This window comes from Microtus ochrogaster, linkage group LG4 (assembly GCF_000317375.1).
Source record: "Microtus ochrogaster isolate Prairie Vole_2 linkage group LG4, MicOch1.0, whole genome shotgun sequence".
NCBI lineage: Eukaryota > Metazoa > Chordata > Mammalia > Rodentia > Cricetidae > Microtus > Microtus ochrogaster.
The window spans coordinates 22,059,628-22,080,615 of NC_022030.1; the positions used below are offsets into that span (position 1 = coordinate 22,059,628).

The following is a 20,988-nucleotide window of genomic DNA, read 5'->3' on the forward strand; positions in this document are numbered from 1 at the left end:
AAAAAAAGAATTTGGACTTCATTTAAGGGAAACACCAGAAGGTTCTGAGCCAAGGAGGCATAAAAGTGGGAAAGAATGTGGCAAGGACAGGGGCCAGCAGAGACTGCAGGCAAGAGTTGAGGGAGCAGTGAGTTGGGTGGAATCGCAGAGGGGAATGGCTTTCCCTGTGAGCAGCAGACAGTCAACAGAGTAGTGAGCAGGGGCTATTGGGGCCTTCATTTCCCAGGGACTGCTTAAAGCCCTGAGAATGGCTCAGCATGTGGCCTATGGCAGGAGCATAGTTAGACTTTGGATTTGGCCTGAAGTAGCAGAGGCATCTTACACATGAGCCTCAATGCTCCCCTTTCTAAAATTGCTCCCTTGTCTTTGCCACTCAGGGTCATTGGGAGATTCAGTAAGATTCTCCTTCTGGATCCCTGCACAGGGTCTGGGGTAGAGTGTTGCATCCATCTGTGGGACTTGTAGGTTGGGGTAGGGGTCATGACCTGATAACCAGGTGAACACACCTTCTCCTTGATCTGGTGATTCTCAGGCATGAGTTTGATAGCGAGAGGATTCCCGAGCTGTCTGGCCCTGCCTTCCTACAAGATATCCACAGTGTGTCCTCCCTGTGCAAGCTCTACTTCCGGGAGCTGCCCAACCCCTTGCTCACTTACCAGCTCTATGGGAAGTTCAGTGTGAGTAAAGGGACTGGCCAGGGAAGAGGGGCCAGCTGTATATGGCCCAGCACCATCATGCCTGTCCATCATCGCAGGAGGCCATGTCAGTGCCTGGAGAGGAAGAACGCCTGGTGCGAGTACACGACGTCATCCAGCAGCTGCCCCCTCCGCACTACAGGTAAATGGGCAGGGTCAAGAAGGACTACAGTAGGGGTGCAGGGAACTGAAGTGAGCAGTTGTCTGCTATGACTTCTGCCCCCAGGACCCTAGAGTACCTGCTGAGGCACCTGGCCCGAATGGCAAGACACAGTGCTAACACCAGCATGCATGCCCGCAACCTGGCCATTGTTTGGGCACCCAACCTGCTACGGTAAGCTTCTTTCAGTGGGGCAGACTCCATTCAGAAAATAACACTTGTGTAAAGACCAACATGGGATCCACGAGAGTATCTGGGGAGAATCAGATTACAGAGGGAGCAGAGTACAAACCTGAGGCAGATATGGACCTGGGGGTTAGAAGGAATTCCAGGGATGTCTGTTGGGCTGCAGTTGAGTGAAAGAGCAAGGGCAGGGAGCAGAGGACCAAGTCACAGATGAGAGGAGACCAGACTTGTAGGTCATAGTGAAGATTTCATTGTAGGTTGAGGTATAGCCAAGGCAGGCCTCTAAGCTGGGAAAGCCTGACTGACAGTCTGAGGACAGTGTGTTGGAGCAGGGGGAGGAACAGAGCAGGACGTCCACATGAGAATGGAGATTGTACTATGTCAGTCAGCTTTTCTGTAACTATAACAAAATACCCATAGCAGTTAGCTTCTAAAGAGGAAGCGTTTGTTTTGAAACACAGTCTCGTTCCACAATCAACTGACTCCATGTGGTCTTTGGGTTTGTGACAGGGTAACATGATGGTAGTATGTGGTAGAATAAAACTTCACAGGACACAGGAATGGTTAGGGGAGATCCAGGACCCCATGACTGTCTTTGAGAGCATGCCTCTAGTGACATAAAGGTTCCACCAGGTCCCACCTCCTAAATCCCCACCTTGGGGACCAAGTTTTTACTGTGTGGACATTTTGGGGATACTTTCCTGAACTGTACCAAACAGGATGGGGCAGAAGGGGTGTGTTAGAATCTGAACAGACTTTCGGAGGTCCGGGTGCAGTGGTGGTTTACTGACAGACTGAATGTGGGTGCTCAGGACTGACAGAGGTAGAGGAGGTGGGGGAAACTGGTCTGGGAAGAGTTGAAAGCCCAATTCTAGCTGCTGTCACTTCAAGACTGGCAGAGGTATAGGTTGGAAGGACAGTGGTCTCTGCAGTTGGCACCACACACTGCCAATCAGGCTCAAGGTATGTGGCCTTACTTGCCCTGCCTCCAGGTCTATGGAGCTGGAGTCAGTGGGGCTGGGTGGGGCAGCAGCCTTCCGTGAGGTCCGGGTGCAGTCGGTGGTGGTGGAATTCCTGCTTACCCACGTGGAGGTCCTGTTCAGTGATACCTTCACCTCTGCTGGCCTGGACCCTGCAGGTATGTCCAGTCCATCCGCTGGCATCCTGGCTACTGCCCTTCAGTGTTAGGCTCTGTCAGGGCTGCAGTGGGAGGGCAGGTGGGCTCCTGGCCCTACCCTTACTCCACTGACTAGACCTCCCCCCCAGCTCCTTGAGGACCCCACCCTGGCCCATCCCTCCCCGCGCCCCCCCTCCTTCTCATTTCAGCTCCTACGCCCAGGATCCCCACTTCTTGGCCAGGACGCCGTTCTTCCTTCACCCCTTATAGTTCCTGGGGGCTCTTGGGGCCTTGGGTCCACCTGGGAGGAGGTGGGAGGTCCCCAGACTTGACCCCACCCTGGCCCTGCCCAGACTCCCTGCCCTGCCCCGGACCCCAGCCCAGTCAGGATTCTGCTCGTCGGAGGGCCCTCTGGCCCGAGGTAACTGACCAGAGCCACTGCCCTTGCTGGCTGCTGGGAGCTGCCTTCTCATCAGCTCGTTCTGCCTCACCCTTCCTCCTTACCTGCCTGCTGCCCCCCCATTCCCGCCTGATCTACACCGGCCCCTGCCTTGCCAGCCCGGGTGGGCACGCTGCGGGGCCGGGGCTTGGGCTGTGGCGCTTGGCTTTGCCTGTAGTCTCAAGTGGACCAAAGCTTATACTTGTCCCCTTTCGGACCTCTCCAGGTCGCTGCCTCCTTCCCAGACCTAAGTCCCTTGCGGGAAGCAGTCCCTCCACTCGCCTGCTGACACTGGAGGAAGCCCAGGCACGCACCCAGGGCCGTCTTGGAACGCCTACTGAGCCCACAACTCCCAAGACCCCAGCCTCACCAGTGGAAAGGTATGCATGGGATGCTGGGGAGGGAGGAGTAGCTGGGAGCCCTGGTTTCTCAAACTGCCTGCTCTCTCTCACCCAAACTCCAGAAGGAAAAGAGAGAGAGCAGAGAAACAACGGAAGCCAGGGGGTAGCAGTTGGAAGACATTCTTTGCTCTGGGGCGGGGCCCCAGCATACCTCGGAAGAAGCCCCTGCCCTGGCTGGGCGGCAGCCGGGCTGCACCACAGCCTACAGGTCAGAGGCTGAGCCCTTGCTGTGTGGGTGATGTGAGTGGCTATAGTACTGGAGAGGCCGGTGACTTCTCTTCTCCCTACAGGTAGCAGACCTGACACTGTCACACTGAGATCTGCCAAAAGTGAGGAGTCTCTGTCATCGCAGGCCAGCGGGGCTGGTGAGCATAGTGTGGACCCTACATGTGCCCAAGTTGAGCTAGGAGGAATCAAGGCCCTGGTTTCACCTTTAAATGTTGTACTTCAGATTGAAGGCCTTGGGTTTGTTTTATTTGTTTTAGGGGATTTTTGTTATGGTTTTAAGGCTGGGTCTTGCTAATGTTGTTCTGGCTGGCCTGTATAGTCCAGGCTGGCCCCACAACTCTTAACTGTCTTGAGCCTAAGAACTGAGATTACATGTGTGAGTCACCAGATCGAGCAAGGGATTTAGACTTTTAAAACCAAGGCCTCAGGCGTAAGCTAGATAAATCTAAGGTACGACTTAGATATAAATTGCTATTGACAATACACACTGCATTCACTAGTTCATACAGGGTCTTTTGTTTAGTCGTTCCTTTTGAGAATACTTAAGTAATATTATCAACATCCCCAAACACTCTGGATGCAATTAAAAGAGTCCCCATAACTTACCTGGGAGTGCCTCCCTGCTGCTGCCCCTGCCCAGAGGCATCCTCTTGACAGCCATCATCCCTCACTCTGGAGGCTCACGCCCCTGCAGGTGTCTATGTGAAAGCCCTGTTGCTCAGTTCCAGTTGCTCTGATGCATGTGTGGGCAACATGGGAAGTGGGAGGCAGACTGCATATGCTGCTTGATTTTCAGAACACACAACCAGACAACCATCTACATTGACCAGTGCAACTTAGTTCCTCCCACTGCGCTCTCTCTCTCTCTCTCTCTCTCTCTCTCTCTCTCTCTCTCTCTGTGCATATGTGTGTGTGTCTTGTGTTCACCATTCTCCACCCAATGGTTCTTGTCAGCAATCCCGTCACACTCCTAGTGAGCAGGCTCTGCGTGATGCTCAGGAGTGAATGAAGCTGCTGCTGTGTGGGCTTCCAGTGGTTTTCCAGGGCGGGTGTCCATCTGGACACCCTACAGAGTGTGTGACGGCCTACCATGCTCATGCTTCATAGCTATGCACCGGATGCCACCCTCGCTCTGAATCTGGACTAGTTCATAACCTTGTCGTACCACTCATGCTCTGAACAGCTCTTCTGTCCTCTAGGGAGCTCTGCTTCCTTTCACATGGTTTCTGCCAAGTTGTATCCGTCCTCACGGGGTGTTTTGGTCTGTAAGGTTCTCACCTCTGTGCTGCCCCCCTCCCAACAGGCCTCCAGAGGCTGCACCGGCTGCGACGACCTCATTCCAGTAGTGATGCTTTCCCTGTGGGCCCAGCACCTGCTGGCTCATGTGAGAGCCTGTCCTCCTCTTCCTCGTCATCTTCATCTTCGTCCTCCTCCTCAGAGTCCTCAGCAGCTGGCCTGGGGCCACTCTCTGGGTCCCCCTCGCACCGCACATCAGCCTGGCTAGATGATGGTGATGAGCTGGATTTCAGTCCTCCCCGCTGTCTGGAAGGGCTTCGGGGACTCGACTTTGATCCCCTTACCTTTCGCTGCAGCAGCCCTACCCCAGGGGACCCTGCACCTCCTGCCAGTCCAGCACCTCCAGCCTCTGCCTCTGCCTTCCCACCTCGGGCAACCCCACAAGCCCTGTCACCCCATGGACCCACCAACCCTGCTTCGCCCACTGCCCTGGACATCTCAGAGCCACTGGCTGTATCAGTGCCACCTGCTGTCCTAGAATTGCTGGGGGCTGGAGGAACACCTGCCTCAGTCACCCCAACACCAGCTCTGAGCCCTAACCCAGGCCTGCGCCCCCATCTCATCCCTCTGCTGCTGCGTGGAGCTGAGGCCCAGCTAAGTGACACTTGTCAGCAGGAGATCAGCAGTAAGCTAGCACCAGCAGGTCCCCGGGGAGCTCCAGGCCAGTACAGTGAGTCTTATTCAGTAGATCTCACACCCAGTCCCCAAACTGTCCCAGGACCCAGCTGACCCCCTTTCTATTCCTTTCTGTATTGTAGGTCCTGGCATGGATTCACCATTATTGCCCCCACCCTTGTCTCTACTGCGCCCTGGTGGGGCTCCACCTCCACCCCCCAAGAACCCAGCTCGTCTCATGGCCCTGGCTTTGGCTGAGAGGGCTCAGCAGGTGGCAGAGCAACAGAGCCAACAAGAGCAGGGGGGCACCCCACCTGCTCCCCACTCCCCTTTTCGTCGCTCACTATCTCTAGAGGTGGGTGGGGAGCCTTTGGGGACTTCAGGGAGTGGACCACACCCTCCCTCCTTAGCCCACCCAGATGCCTGGGCTCCAGGTCCTCCACCTTATCTCCCAAGACAACAAAGTGATGGGAGCCTGGTGAGAAGCCAGCGGCCCTTGGGGACCTCAAGGAGGGGTCCCAGGGGCCCTTCCCATGTCAGTGCCCAGATTAGGGCAGGTGGGGCTTACAGGGATGCCCTTACAGAGATGACAGCCCAGTCCCCATGTTCTGTCCCTTCACAGGGTTCTAACCCCAGTTTCTTCTCAGCCCCCCGGGAGTGTCTGCCACCTTTCCTTGGGATCCCCAAACAAGGCTTGTACTCCCTGGGTCCCCCATCGTTCCCACCCAGCTCCCCGGCCCCAGTCTGGAGGAACTCTCTGGGTGCTTCCTCAGCACTTGACAGGGGAGACAATCTGTACTATGAGATGGGGGCAGGGGAGGGGACCTCCTACTCTGGCCCCAGCCAGCCCTGGAGTCCATTTCGCTCCATGCCTCCTGACAGGCTCAATGCCTCATATGGCATGCTTGGCCAGTCACCACCACTCCACAGGTCCCCTGACTTCCTGCTCAGCTACCCACCACCCCCCTCCTGCTTTCCACCTGACCATCTTAGCCACTCAGTCTCCCAGCACATTGCCCGGCGCCCTACCCGGCCTGAGCCCCTCTATGTCAACCTAGCCCTAGGACCCAGGGGCTCATCACCTGCCTCTTCCTCCTCCTCCTCTCCTCCTGCCCACCCCCGAAGCCGGTCAGATCCTGGGCCCCCTGTTCCCCGCCTCCCCCAGAAGCAGCGGGCTCCTTGGGGTCCCCGTACCCCACATCGGGTACCTGGACCTTGGGGCTCCCCTGAGCCTCTCCTGCTCTATAGGGCAGCTCCACCAGCCTATGGGAGGGGAGGCGAACTTCGAGGATCCTTGTACAGAAATGGAGGACATAGAGGAGAGGGGGCTGGTCCCCCTCCTCCTTATCCCACTCCCAGCTGGTCCCTACATTCGGAAGGACAGACCAGAAGTTACTGCTGAGCTAGGGCCAAGAAAGGACCCTCCCCACATTGGATCTTGGTCCAAGTCAATCCTTTGTTTTGTATTTTCTTGAGCTTGCTACCCCACTCCAGGTTTCTAACTTTGTAACTTGCTCTGATGTGGGTCCCTAACCCAAAATCATTATGTCCGTACCCTGAGTTGCAGGGTGTGACCATCCCCCACCTCCCTCCTGGGGCCCTTGCACAAATTGGGAGTGGTGGAACAAGGCTGATATCCTGTCCTCCTCCTCCCTCCAGGAGCCTCCAGCCCGTGCTGCTCTGTGCACAGGGGTGGGGAGACAGTCCCTGCCCACCTCTCCCTATGCACCCCACTAAACCACCTGACAACATTAATAAATAAAAATAGCAAAAATTTGACTTCTGGAGCCACTGAATGAAGAAGAGACAAACCGGGGACTTTCTTTGCTTTGAGGCAGACACTGAGGAATGGGGTCAGTCCTGGGAAGGCTCCCAGGGTAATGTCTGCAGGAAGAGCTGTGGGCACCCTAGGAGTCTGGGTTAAGAGTGGGGCTCAGCCTGGGAGTGTCTTCAAGGTGGCACTTATTCTGCAGCTCTGCCATGATCTCCTCCAGCAGATCCATCCTGGGCAGCAGTAGGGCAGACAGACCTGGGCTTAGCTCAGGGTGAGGGAGGGGCCCCGGGGCCACCCACCACAGCCTGTGTATCTCACTCCTGTAGCCGGGAGAAGAGACTGCCTTCCGTCAGCTCACTCTCTTCACTATCAAGTTTCTGTGGGAAGAAAGGGCAAGGTGCCACCAGCTGCCACAGAAGCTCAGAGCCTGGGGCTTTGGGTGTTCTACTCATGGCCTTCCCTGGCAGCAGCTCTCTGGGCATTGAAGCCTCTTTGTCAGCACGCATGGGTGGGGGTCCAGGACAGGAGTCCCATGTGTGCCACAGTTGCCCCTGCAGAGTTTGGGTCCTGACAGAACTTCCTCTCACCCTGCTCCTCAGAGCTCTAGGGAAGCTGCTCCACAAGGCTGGTGGGCTGCTCAGGGAATCACAGGTCAGAGGCTAGGGTGCAGGTTAGTAATGGAGTAGGGGTATCCGTACTATTGAGATGGATTCCAGGCAACAGTGTGTGCTGGGGCTGGGACTGGGGCCCACACCAGAGCTGGGGTCCAGATGTAGACTGGAGCTGGGCCTGAAGCTGCTGCCGAGAGTCAAGCTGCTGCCCGAGTCCCAGGCTGCATTCTGCTGGACTCTGTTGCGATCTGTGACCTCAGAACTATCCAGGGCCTATAGAAAACAAAGGCAAGGAACTAGCATGGTTGTCTGGGTCCCCACACCTCCTTTGGTTACTGATCATTCTTCTGTTTCCTACCTGGGAAGGGTCTGGGAAAGGGAGCACAAGCCTTGATCTGGCCTTGGCCCTGGGGGTCACTTCACTGTACAGATGCTCTGGGAATACAGAGCAGATGACTGAAAGTTATGCACACCTCCACAGTGTCCAGAACACCCCATCATCAGAACCCTCTAACCTGGCAGGGAACCCAGGGTTACAGGAGACAGTGCTGTCCACTCTGCTGGGGAGTTGACCTTGGGTTCTGAGTCCTATAGAAAGAGGTGAGATGTGATGACATGGGCCCTCCCTGGGGTTCCATAAGTACCCAAGCCACTCTGACCTTCCTGTACCTTGACCATGGCCTTTCGCAATAGGTAGCGAGTGCTCTGCAAGCTGCCCCAGCGGTCAGCAGGCTCTAGGCCCAGCCCTGCTTGAACCAAGGCCTGATAAGGGGCTGGCAGCAAGGGGTCCAGGGCCGGGCTCTCACCTGCCTCCAGCTTTGCTTTCACCTCCAGTCCCTCTCCCCCAGCCCACGGCAGCGCTCCTGTGAAGAAGGACCATGAGGAGACCCACACTAGTGCTACGTCTCCATGGTGGGCAGGGAGTGTAGGGTGAGCCACTGACCAGTGAAGACTTCCTGGGCCAGGATGCAGAAGCTGTATAGGTCTGAGGTAGGGGCTGGCATGTCACCACGGATCAGCTCAAGTGGTAGCCATGGGTACAGTTCAGGGGGTGGGGGAAGCCCTGGACTTGGGTCTCCCTGGGGGTAGTCCCGTTGCCGCCTGGGGAGGTCAAAAGGTCTGGTGAGCTAGTGGCTGCCAGGAGGGAGATAGGGCAGACATGGGGGCAGGCTCTCACCTGGGCTGCAGCCTGGGCTGGTTCAGCGGACGCCCGTGCTCTAGATGGCTCACCTTAACCAGGCCTGGCCGCACTAGCTGCACAGCATGAGAACTGAGGCCGCCATGGGCCCAGCGGCGGGACTGCAGGAACAACAGGGCCTCCACCACCTGGAGCAGCAGAGAGCTGGGCAGCAGGCCTGGCAGCACTCGGGGCCCCTCCTCAACCGCTCTTGCTGAGTGCAGCAGGATATAAAGGGAGCTCAGACACACTGGCTCAAAGAGCAGGCTGAGTCCGGACAGGTCCTCTGAGGGGCTCATTGCCATCAGCAGCAGAAGGCCAGGGTGGTGCAGGATGCTGGGAGGGAGCAGAGCAGGTCCTTCAGAATGTCCCCCACCTGCTCAAGGTGAGGGCTGCTTCTGGCACAGGCCACCTACCATGGGCCAGGGGAAGACTGTCTCACCAGCCACCATGCAAAAAACACTGAGACCCTCCATCACAGCCTAGCAGTGACAGGTCAGCCCCAGTCCATATCTGCCCAAGTCCCCTCCCATCCCTCCCTCCTCTCTGGGTACCACTCTATGGGAGGGTGTCATTACAGCTGGAGGGCTCCATGCAGGATGCTAGCCCAGAGATAACGCTTAACTACAACCATGGCCAGTACCACATCCTCTTGGTTATGGACTGCTGGAGCCAGCGGTCAGCTGGGACTGGTAACCTGCAGTGCTGAAGGTCAGCCAGTAGCACGTCAGGGCGGGTTTCCGGGGTCTTCAGCTGACGTACAGTAACAGGGTGGCCCTTCCACAGGAGGCTGGAGAATGGGCAGCAGGTGAGTGACATGGGCAGGATTTCTTTGTGAGGGAAGCAGGAGGCAGGGGCTCTCAAGGCACGGAAGGGGCTCTCACTTGGCCATGAGGGTATGAGAACTGCTCTCGTAGGTGCGGTCAGGCTCACCCTGGGTTGGTACTAGCTCCTTGGGGTCTACCAGCGGGATGCCCATTATCAGTGCCGGTGGCTGCAGGCTGTTCAGCTGAGGGAAAAGCAGGGCTTTGAGCACCAAGAGGATGCAGGGGTCCCTGCTCTCCCCTCCTCTTCCTCTTACCTGGCCGAACCCCAAGGCTGGGGTTTGGGAGGATCTCCTGATCTGGCCTTGCCTCAGTGCCCTGGGATAAAGGGCAGGCTGAGGGTAAGCATGGGGTCACTGGGTGTGCTGGCCCGGGAGGCTCAAGAATGTGAACTGTTACCTGTCTGCCCGTGCCAGCCTGAGTGAGGGCAGGGTGCCACACAGGCTGTGTCCAGAGCTAGCTTGTAATTGACTCGGGGACACAGTGGGCGCCAGCTCCCCACTCTGCACCAGCGCTGACATGTGAGTACGACACCACCGCAACACCTCCAGCACCTGGGTGGGACACAGGGTGAGACTGGGCGCCCATGCTGGCCTTGCTGACTCTAACGTACCCTGGCCACTACTCACCTCCCAACTCTGTTTGGTATCACCCTGCTCAGCCCAGTCTCTTGGCGTGCGACCCTGCCGGTCACGCAGACGCAGGTCACCTCCTGCCTGAAGCAGGTACCACATCACCAGCCCTCGGCCTGAGAAGGCGCCGGCATGCACAGGTGTGCTGCCATCAAGGCAGCGGCTGGGACAGAACCAGAGGCAGGGGTGGGTGGATGAAGAAAGGGGAGGAGACAGGCACAAAAGGGAGCTGAATGGGGGCTGAGTGGAAGGGAGGAGTCCTGGGAAGTGGGTTACATGAGAACTCAGGGGGTCAGGGTGGGATGGGGGAGGATCTTTGGGAACTCTGGAAGGCACCAGAATGAGAACAGTCACTGGGGAGCCAGATGAGGTTAACCCAGAGGCCAGGGAAGGCACTAAGCTCTGGAAGGGGATTTGTGCCCTGAGAGTGTTGGGGTACTGGGACCTGTCTACTCACTGGTTCGGGTTGGCGCCGAAGGCCAGTAGGAGGCGCACAGTAGAAGTATGGCCCAGTAGTGCGGCCAGGAAGAGCCCCGTCTGCCCAGCAGAGTTCTCACCATCTACCTGGACAACTGAGGGACAGCAAAGTCTAAACCTGTGCTCACTCCAGACTCCTGGAAGTCTCTCTGGCCACCAGGCAACACACATCTCATGAATTCTAGGCTAGCCTGGCACTCAGTATGTACCCAGGGATGAGCACGAACTTCTGCTCCTCCTGTCTCTGAGTGCTGGGATTTACCATGACTAGTTTATGTGTGCCGAGGTGCAACCCAGGGCGCTGAGCACTGTGAACAAGCATGCTGTCAGCTGAGTACATCCCACAGCGACTCGGCAAAGGCTCCTGGCCAGCCCAGCCCCCACTGTTTTTCTTCGGCTTGGTGCCTGTTCTTCCCCTTTCTTCACCCATCCCACTTCTGGTGCTGTCCTAGCCAGGGCTTTGATGGCAGCACACCCATGCTTTGATCCCTGACTCCATTTCTGTGGCCTGGAACTAGCGCCTCAACACAGGGCACTAGAAGTAACTCCACAGAGCTAGAACTAGGTGAGACATCTGTCGGTCATTATAATATTCATCCTCCCCAGGCCAGAGGTGTGAAATCAGGGCCAAATGTGGCTCCTTCCAGATCCTCTGAGCACCACGTTCTCTGCCTCATACTTGACTCAGCCAGCCATCACCGTCTGCACAGACATCTTAACTGGTTTTCCACTCTCAACCTGTGCCCCGAAGGCACCTTCCGAAAACACAAATTGTTGCAAGGACTAATCATCCCAAACAAGTTCCAAAACCAAAATACCACAACGAGGGTGAGGCTTGTTTTATGAGGCCCACCTGGCCTTAATTCCAAACCTGGATGATAGTTTCCAGAACCAGAAAGTAAAACTATGAATGGATTCCATTTATGATCACACAGGCGAAAACCTAAGTAACTCAAACTCATCCCCAGAAAGCAGGTGTTCTTCCATGTAAGAAAACCCGTCAGAGTAATAGATCTTTATGAATTAAAGGGCAAAAAAAAATTTTTTTTGATTTTTCGAGACAGGGTTTCTCCGTAGCTTTTGGTTCCTGTCCTGAACTAGCTCTTGTAGACCAGGCTGGCCTCGAACTCACAGAGATCCGCCTGCATTTGCCTCCCGAGTGCTAGGATTAAAGGCGTGCGCCACCACTGCCCAGTTTAAAGAGCAAAATTTATATGTCCTGGGCTGAAGGTACAGCTCAGTGGTAGAGCCCCTGCCTAGAATCCCCCAGTGAGGGGCTGGGGGTGTGGCTCAGTGACAGAGTGCTTGCCTGGCATGAATAAGTCACTGAATTCTTAGATATAGAAAAAAATAAAACTAGACAGGCAGTGATGGTGCATACCTTTAATCCCAGCCCTTGGAGGCAGAGGCAGGTGGATTTCTGTGAGTTTAGGCTAGCCCAGTCTACAGAGTGAGTTCCAGGGCAGCCAGGGCTTCACAGAGAAACCTTGTCTTGAAAAACAAAAACAAAAGATACAAAAAGAAAAAAAAAAGTAAATTGATGAAATTTAGTGTTTATATCTAATAATGGAGAAAAAACCTCAGAAAACTTAGATGGGAATTACTAATTATTAAAAAATTATATATACAATTAAATATATATAGTGTTTTGTTTTTTTGAGAAAGGGTTTCTCTGTAGCTTTGGAGTCTATTTTGGAACTTGCTCTTTTTATTTTTATTTTTTTAATGTTTAATTATTTATTATGTATACAATGTTCTGTCTGTGTGTATGCCTGAAGACCAGAAGAGGGCACCAGACCTCATTACAGATGGTTGTGAGCCACCATGTGATTGCTGGAAATTGAACTCAGGACCTCTGGAAGAGTAGGCAGTGCTCTTAACCTCTGAGCCATCTCTCCAGCCCCGAACTTGCCCTTTTTTAAAAAAATAATTTATTTAGATTCATTTTATGTGCATTGGTGTGAAGGTGTCAGATCCCTTGGAACTGGAGTGATAGACAGTTGTGAGCTGCCATGTGGGTGCTGGGAATTGAACCCAGGTCCTCTGGAAGAGCAGTCAGTGAGTGATCTTAACCACTGAGCTATCTCTCCAGCCCCTGGAACTCACTCTTGTAGACTAGGCTGGCCTCAAACTCACAGAGATCCACCTGTCTCTACTTCCCAAGTGTTGGGATTAAAGGTGTGGCCACTACCACCCAGCTATTATTATAATTAAAAACCCCAACAGCAAGCATGACAGTACAAAAAAACAGATTTAATTCTTTAAATATAAAAAATAAAGTGTGTGCCAAGTGGCAACAGTAGTTTGGGAGTTAATTTTTTTTTTTTGAGACAGGGTCTCATTAGCACAGGCTCCTCCCAAACTCTCTATCCTTCACCCTCAGCCTCCTGCGGGCTAGAGTGGCGAGTGGCTGTGCACCATCATGGCTGTTTTCTCTCTTCAGCTAACAAAAACTTAAGACACAGCCAGCAATCAGAGCTATTAAACAAGTTTAGAAAGTGGTCAGATTATCAGCTTAGAAAAATCAGTGGAGTCCCATCTGGGGTGGTCTGTTTGCTGGTTGTGGTGGCGCACGCCGGTAGGATTTGCTGAAGGAGGCAGAGGCAGGAGGATCACGAGTTCGAGGCCAGCCTGGGCTACACATTTGCCGGGCAGTGGTGGAGCACGCCTTTAATCCCAGCACTCGGGAGGCAGAGGCAGGCGGATCTCTGTGAGTTTGAGGCCAGCCTGGTCTAAAAGAGCTAGTTCCAGGACAGGAACCAAAACCACAGAGAAACCCTGTCTCGAAACAAAACAAAACAAAACAAAACAAAACAAAACAAAACAAAAAAAAAAAAAGAAAAAAAGAAAAAAAAGAAAAATCAGTGGAACTTGTGAAACCATTGACTGCTCATCGGAGTGTGAATTCCCTACTCCTGTTCCCGTCAAACCACAAAATCCAACAACACCCCACATCTTTGCAGCGATAGAGAAGAAAAGCCTTGTGTCCGGCTTTAGAGAAGTGTTTCTGCAAACCTGCTGCTATGTTAGGGTTAATCAGTAGGGGCTGAGACATTGTTTTGAGGCTGTGGAAACCTTGAAGAGCTGTTTCTCTGGAGAGTCTGCTCTAGGTGGTACGTGAGTGCTGACAGCGGCACCGACCTTGGTCCAAAGACACTCCTGGCTGACCTGGAGTTCTTAAGCCTTAATCAAAAGGGACTGAGATGTGTGTTGTCTGCTCTCATGGGCAGCAGGGCAAGATGACTTTGATAATTGGAACCTTTCCCTGCCCCAATCAACCTTGTAATTCAATAAAGTAACCAGAGCGAGCTAGCTGGGTGTCAGTCTTCTCTGAGAAGGTTGGACCCCTCTACTCTTTTAGATAATAAAGGCTTAGCATCTTAGTGGGCTTCTCTTTCTCTCTAAGGCAGCACCTATGACTCAACATCAAACAGTGGATCTCAGGCTCTTTACTGTCTGGATCCAAAACCTCTTCAGCTTCTTCTCCCCGAGTCTGGCTGGTCACACACATGCCCAGTTCACTTTGCCCAGGCCACTCCAGCTTCCAAGGGTCTCTTCTCCCTTTCTGCAGAATGGCTTACACTGTGAGACGTCCTTCACACCCAGGGAATCCCTTCCCCACCGACTATATTTCGTTCCCGGTGATCCAGAGGCCAGATTCACCCTATATCCCATTTCTACCCATATCTTGGCACACAGCAGGTAGCAGCGACAACATAGGGCCCTGGCACCCCGTCATGAAATGGTCAATGGAAGTTGTCCTCCATGGTGCTGGCTGGTTCTTTTCTCACTCTGAACCTCACCTCTGCGCAGGAACCTGGCCATGCCCCAGCATGGGCCTCCAGCCAGAGCTAGGCGATGCAGACGGCCCACCTGGGCATCTGGATCCCTCACGGAGCCCAGCTCCACCGGGAAGCGTGAGGCCTGCGAATGCATCGGCTCCTGAGGGCAGAGTGGAAGCGAAGACCAATAGGGCTGACTGAGCTTGGGAGCGGCTGTAGCTGAGAAGGGGATTCAGGAGTGTCTGATGGGAAAGGAGATGTCTGGAAGACCCGACTAGGGAGCCATACACAAGAAGACCAGGAGCCCAAGGGGCCCAAGGGGTCAGAAGTGATAATGGGAGTTTTAGGGCAGGGTGGGCATTCCAGCGAAACTCATGGGCTGCGGGCAGAATCTGAGCATGGGAGAGACTCTGCAGTATGAAAGAGCTAGGAGGCTCTGGACAGGTGCTGGTAGGGTCTGCAAGCTGGGGAGGTCTTAGGTTCCCAGAATAGAGGTGGGGTCTGACCAAAAGGGCAGCTGAACTGGGGCTGGGGGTGAAGTGTGGGGCTGAAGTGGGTGTGGTGAAAAGCCGAGGGTCCCGAAAGCTCCAAATTGCTCTAGGCCTGGACTCTGGCCCAAATGGCTTGGTACCTACCGTTGGGCGCAATTGTGGCTGTCACGTGACTATGGCACAGCGATGGCAGTCTGCGCAAGAACTCTAGGCGCCTGTTTGCCTGCTGCTTCCTGATATCTTGCACTTGCGCAGTAGCGTACCCTAAGAAGCAGCCCTACCATCCTGTAGGAGGAAGGGACCGAGATGTCGGCCCAAGAGGTTTCAGCGTGTTCTCCTCCCCCCTTGCCTGCTCCAGAATGTCAGTTATCCAGTGTCTCTTATTTTTGTAATTTTAATTTTACGTGTGTGACTATTTTGCCTTATGTATGTAAGTGCTCCAGGCGGCAGCCTAGCATCCAGGGTGGACAAAAGAGTGAATAGAATCGCCTAGAACTAGGGCTAAAGGGGCCAGTGAACTGCTATCTGAGTGTTATGAATCCAATCTGGGACCTCTAGAAAAGCAGCCGGTACTCTTAACCGTTCAGCCATCTCTCCAGCTCCCAGCCACACCCTCGTGAACCCTCTTTTTTTTTTTTTTTTTTTTTTTTTTTTTTTTGTTTTTCGAGACAGGGTTTCTCTGTGGCTTTGGAGCCTGTCCTGGAATTATCTCTGTAGACCAGGGATTATTAAAGATGTGCGCCACAACCGCCTGGCTCCTCCTGGACCCTCTTAACCTCAGTTCCTCATCCCTGATGCTATTTCCATGCTCACCCACCCCATGACTATGTCCAATCTCTTCCCTGAGCCCCATACCCGAGGGCCCTTCAGGACGCCACCCTTTAGACATCACCTGGACCGTCAAGGGTCAAGCCTATTGGGCCTCAGAATCATCCCCATACTGGGCCCCTGCTACCTCCTTCCCTTCCCTGCCACATGGCCCATTCTCTAAGCCCCTCCCCTCCTTTCCATCCCAGTCCCCACTCTTTCCTAGCTTCTCCAGTCTCTGAAACAGGGTAGGAAAGGAAGGAGACACAGAAGAGACAGAAGACAAATTCTGAGTCCTTAACTGGTTACCAACTTAAACATGACGTGTCTCTCAACAGCATTCACAGAACACAAGGGTTCTTAGAAAGCCCAAGCCTCTCTGATCAGCACAGCCTTCCACTAACTCCACTGAGGATAACACCCTTGACCTGGGGCTGTGGTAACAATTGTCTTGGTTACTTTGCAGAAGTTTGAGACAGGTTTACTGTCTTTATTTCTGGATTCCAAAGCACTCAGGAATCTGAGGCAGTAGGATTCCCAGGAGTTCAAGAGCAGCTTAGGCTACAGTATAAACCCTATCTCAACAAACAAACAAGTCCCCAAAATGTTGAAGGCTGCTCTTTCTTAAACAGACACACACACACACACACACACACACACAGACATATACACACACGCACGCATGCATGTATGAATTTGCACACACACACACACACGCTTGACATAGTGTCTCACTAGGTACTGCCAACTGACCTTGAATTTGCAACCTTCAGTCTTAGATCCCATTGCTGGTATTTTAGGCTTATATTATCACATCCAGAAAATATCCACTCTTACCTGGATGCTGTAGAAACTGATGGATGAGTGGGAGAGGGGGTGAAAGGCTCGGCATCTCTGCCTTCATGCCATGTCTGACCCCTTCCTGCCGCAAACTTTGAATGAGACTACCGACTCAACCTGACATGTAGACATGTTGCTTCTTTGACAACCGGGTACTCAATACTATGACACGGGATGAACTTGGTTCATTGGAGTGGGTGCCTATTTCTTACAGCCTGAAAATCCTCTAGCCCTGTCATGAACCCAGGACGTCTAGCAAGTTGACCCCAGCAGCTCCCACACAGAGCTGACCATGTGTTAACTTACCGAGTACAAGCCAGGCTGCTTGTGGACAACAATGAGAAAGGAGCAGGGAAGAGCTCGTAAAGCCGTAACTAGTCTCAAAGTCATTATCACCCTCTGTGAGTTCGAGGTCAGCCTGGTCTACTAAGTGAGTTCCAGGACAGCCAGTGCTGTTACACAGAGAAACCCTGTCTCAAAAAACCAAAAAGTAAATAAATACACAAAATAAACAAATCACTCTGACCTTGACTCCCAGTACTCCTGCTGGGATTCTGACTCAAAGAAATCTTTCACGTGACTGAGGGACAGCTAACAAACCCCAGCACATGCCCCTCCTGCGCCAAAAAAAAGTCTGACACCTTTTGTGTTAGGTGACCAGTTTGGTCTCCTCTAGTCTGGGCTGGCTCCATTCAGTTTTAGATGCAGTGTCACGTGATCTGCATCAAGGTGCTTTGCCTTACTTGTTCATAGTGGGCAGCTTGGTCCCATTCCTACCACTATGATGTGGGACAATGCTCTTGTACACTGTAAAGATTTGTCACTCATATTAGTTTAATAAAACGTTGATTGATCAGTAGCCAGATAGGAAGTATAGGTGGGGTAACCAGACTAGGAGAATTCTTGGAAGAGGAAAGGCAGAGAGTCAGTCACCAGCAAGATGCAGAGGAAGCAAGATGAGACTGTCTTACTAAGAAAAGGTACCAAGACACGAGGCTAAACATAGATAAGAATTATGGGTTAATTTAAGTTATAAGAGCTAGTTAGTAATAAGCCTGAGCAATTGGTCAAACAGTTTATAATTAGTATAAGCCTCTGTTTCTTTGGGACTGAATAGCTGTGGGACCAGGTGGGATAGAAACTTCTGTCTACAACGCTTGAAGCAAGAGATCACTGCCTGGCATCATTGCCTTCCTTTGGCCCACCCTCCACATGGTAGAGGAACCTGACACATGTTTCCTCCACCTGTAATCCCCACGATTCCTGTTGCTTCTGGCTGGAACACAGATCAAATCCCGAGGCTATACCATTGAGTGCTATGCATCCCTCTGCCCTTTACCATTTCTCTGTGCGTTTTCCTCTTTGTTGTTGGTTTTTTGAGATAAGATTTCTCTGTGTAGCCCTGGCTGTCCTGGGACTTGCTCTGTACCTCGAACTCAGAGATCCACCCGCCTCTGCCTCTCAAGTGCAGGGATTAAAGGTGTGCGCCACCACTGTCCTGCTCCTTTCCATCTTTGTAACTTTATTATTATTTACAGTGCTGGAGATGAAATTCAAGCTCTTGTATATGTTAAGCATGTACTATATCTACCATTGAGCCAAGCTCCAGGCTCTCCCCGGGGAATTCTTGGCAAAAGTCCTCAGCTCTTGTTTTGTTTTTGAGATAGAGTCTCACTATGTGGTCCAGGCTAGTCTTGAAACTATAATATTCTTGCTTGTGCTTCTGTGGTAGTTTGAATGTAATTGGCCCTCACAATCTCATAGGGAGTGGCACTATTAGGAGATGTATAGCATTGTAGGAGGAAGTGTGTCATTGTGGGGGTAGGCTTGGAGGTTTCATATGCTCATGAGACCGCCTAGTATTCCCGCTGTCTCAAGATGTAGGACTCTCAGTTCCAGCACCACGGCTGCCTGCATGCCACCATCTTGATGATAATAGACCGAACCTCTGAAACTGTGAGTCACCCCAATTAAATGTTTTATTTATGGGAATTGCTGTGGTCATGGTGTCTCTTCACAATAGAAAACCCAACAAAGACAGCTTCCTGGTGTTACCCTTTTTTTTTGAGACAACATCCCTTGCTGGGACTTGTGTCTCACCAATTGGGCCAGGCTGGCGGACTGATATCTGTTTGTCTCAGCCTGTACACACATGAGGCTTGGAGTTTTATATGGCAACTGGAGGTTAAACTCAGGTCCTCATGTCTTTGGGCATCAGACATTTTCCTGACAGAGACATCTCCCCAGCCTGTCCATTGGTGCTTATTGGCTGAAGGAATGGTCTTCCCCTCCTGGACACATGGCCTTGGCCCAGCCTTTTGTTAGTGCCTGCTCTTCATCTGTGTTATTTATTGCACATCCTCTGAGATGGAAAGAATTCTTGAATAGAACCCTGACCAAGTTCATTACAGGATAGACGGCCTCAAGTCATTATCACCCTGGGTCATCTAAAGACACACACACACACACACACACACACACACACACACACACACACATTCTCTCTCCCCTCCTCCTCTTCCTCTTCCTCTTTACTATGTAGCTCTAGATGTTTTGGAACTCACTGTGAAGCCCAGGCTGGCTTGGAACTCATGATTCTCCTGCCCCAGCTTCCAAAGGTCACCACATAGGACCAAAGACCTCTTGAGTTTCAGACATGCCCCACCTATCTGAGCCACCTCTGTTGGCCGAGGCCAGGACCAGCCCTTCCCCAAGGAGGCAGCTTCAGGGAGATATAGGCAAAGGCAGAGTCTCTGGACCTTTATTGAGCACATGGCCCTTACGGTGCTGATGGAGTAACCCTCAGGCCTTCCTTCCCAGCAGCCTCCGCCACAGTTCTTGGCTGAGCAGTGCTTGTTCCCGGCGGGCACCCTGCAGCACACTCCGGTTTTCCTGGGCTCTCCGGATCAGGTAGGGGATCACCTCCTCCAGGCAGCCATAGGGGATAGACTTATACACCAAATATCCAGCCTGTCCTGTTGGGAAGAGTATTGGCAGAGTGTGGGTTGAGAGAGAGAGAGAGAGACAGAGAGAGAGAGAGACAGAGAGAGAGAGACAGAGAGAGAGACAGAGAGAGAGACAGAGAGAGAGACAGAGAGAGACAGAGAGAGAGACAGAGAGAGAGAGACAGAGAGAGAGACAGAGAGAGAGACAGAGAGAGACAGAGAGACAGAGAGAGACAGAGACAGAAAAAGGTTCTTGGGCATCGGCAGCAAATGCTACTTCCTTTGCTCAGAACATGGCAGACTGGGTGAGTTAGACATAATTCACTACTAAAACACTCTACAGCAAACATTTAAGAGAAACAATTTTCCTCTTGTCCATCCTTCTCTTCCTTATTTCCTTCCTTCCTTTCTTTCTGATTGGTTGGTATGAGATTGGCTTTTATTATGTAGTCCAGGCTCAGTTCTAATCCCAAATCTGCCTCAGTCTCCTGAGTGCTGGAATTACAGGTTTGTACCACCATCTAGCAAAAAAAACAAAAAAACAACAAAAAAAAACCCCTCAGTTTTAAGATAATGCTAAGAGCCAGGCAGTAGTGGCACTCACTTTTAATGCCAGTACTCGGGAGGCAGAGGCAGGCGTATCTCTGTGAGTTTGAGGCCAGTCTGGTCTACAGAGTGAGTTCTAGAACAGCTAGAGATACAGAGAAACTCTGCCTCAAAAAACAGCAAAAAAAGATACTTCTAAGAGAGCAAGAAGACTAATTCAATAATTATGAAAGTAAAAACTTACATAGATCTTATCTACATGGGAAGTAGAAAAAGACAAGATCTCCTGAGTAAATTGGGAGCATGGGGACCTTGGGGGAGAGTTGAAGTGGGGAGGGGAGAGGCGGGGAGGGGAGCAGAGAAAAATGTAGAGTTCAATAAAAATCAATTAAAAAAAAAGAATGTAAAAGCTCAGAGAGATGGGGACACAGGAAGCCACTCTTTCTCTGAAGGAGAAATCCAATTAATGTTGAATAACCTAACATGTTATACAATTACGCGTGAGCCTCACCCTGCTGAGCATTCTAGGAACCCAGCCCCATATAAGCTAGAACTCAGAAAAGCTGTAGAGAGGTGAGAAGTTCCCCACCTCTCTACACTCCTAACGAATGGGTTAGACCCAAAGACGCCAGAGAAATTCATCACTGCTGTTTTCTGGGGTCATAGGCTAGCCCGTTCACACAGTGACAGCCTAAATTTCTATCAAGGTATTGAAAGAGGCCTCGAACCCCAGGAGGCAGAGGCAGAAGGATTTCTGTGAGTTTGAGGCCAACCTGGTCTACTTGGGAGTTCAGGCCAGCAAGGGCCGCATAACCAGACCCTGACTCAAAAACAAAAGCAAGTAAACAAATAAACAACAGAAAACACTGGCAGTGTGAATCGAGAGCAAAGTGGTTTTTGAAAACAATAACGTCTCTGTATTGTGGGGTGTGCGTGTGTGTGTGC

At 52.4% G+C, this 20,988-nt stretch overlaps 3 protein-coding genes across 5 annotated transcripts in view; 1 reads left to right on the forward strand and 2 right to left on the reverse strand.

The window, feature by feature from the left end:
- The window catches only part of Arhgap33 (Rho GTPase activating protein 33), a 13,702-nt gene extending 6,796 nt beyond the window's left edge, over nucleotides 1-6,906 (forward strand). For all 3 annotated transcript variants that reach the window (XM_005361242.3, XM_005361243.3, XM_005361244.3), the window contains 9 exons: nucleotides 533-677; nucleotides 755-837; nucleotides 922-1,029; nucleotides 2,034-2,179; nucleotides 2,824-2,977; nucleotides 3,061-3,206; nucleotides 3,289-3,363; nucleotides 4,530-5,192; nucleotides 5,281-6,906. In XM_005361242.3, the coding sequence (XP_005361299.1) occupies nucleotides 533-677; nucleotides 755-837; nucleotides 922-1,029; nucleotides 2,034-2,179; nucleotides 2,824-2,977; nucleotides 3,061-3,206; nucleotides 3,289-3,363; nucleotides 4,530-5,192; nucleotides 5,281-6,539 (2,779 nt within the window). In that variant the 3' untranslated portion in view covers nucleotides 6,540-6,906. The remainder of the gene's footprint in view (nucleotides 1-532; nucleotides 678-754; nucleotides 838-921; nucleotides 1,030-2,033; nucleotides 2,180-2,823; nucleotides 2,978-3,060; nucleotides 3,207-3,288; nucleotides 3,364-4,529; nucleotides 5,193-5,280) is intronic.
- LOC113457658 (zinc finger protein 420-like) overlaps nucleotides 1-20,988 on the reverse strand; it is a 1,205,902-nt gene that overhangs the window by 844,394 nt on the left and 340,520 nt on the right. The gene's annotated exons all lie outside the window — the stretch shown is intronic.
- The window catches only part of Prodh2 (proline dehydrogenase 2), a 12,694-nt gene continuing 11,057 nt past the window's right edge, over nucleotides 19,352-20,988 (reverse strand). Inside the window, exon 10 of the mRNA XM_005361246.3 lies at nucleotides 19,352-19,527. Coding sequence (XP_005361303.1) covers nucleotides 19,355-19,527 — 173 coding nt within the window. The 3' untranslated portion in view covers nucleotides 19,352-19,354. The remainder of the gene's footprint in view (nucleotides 19,528-20,988) is intronic.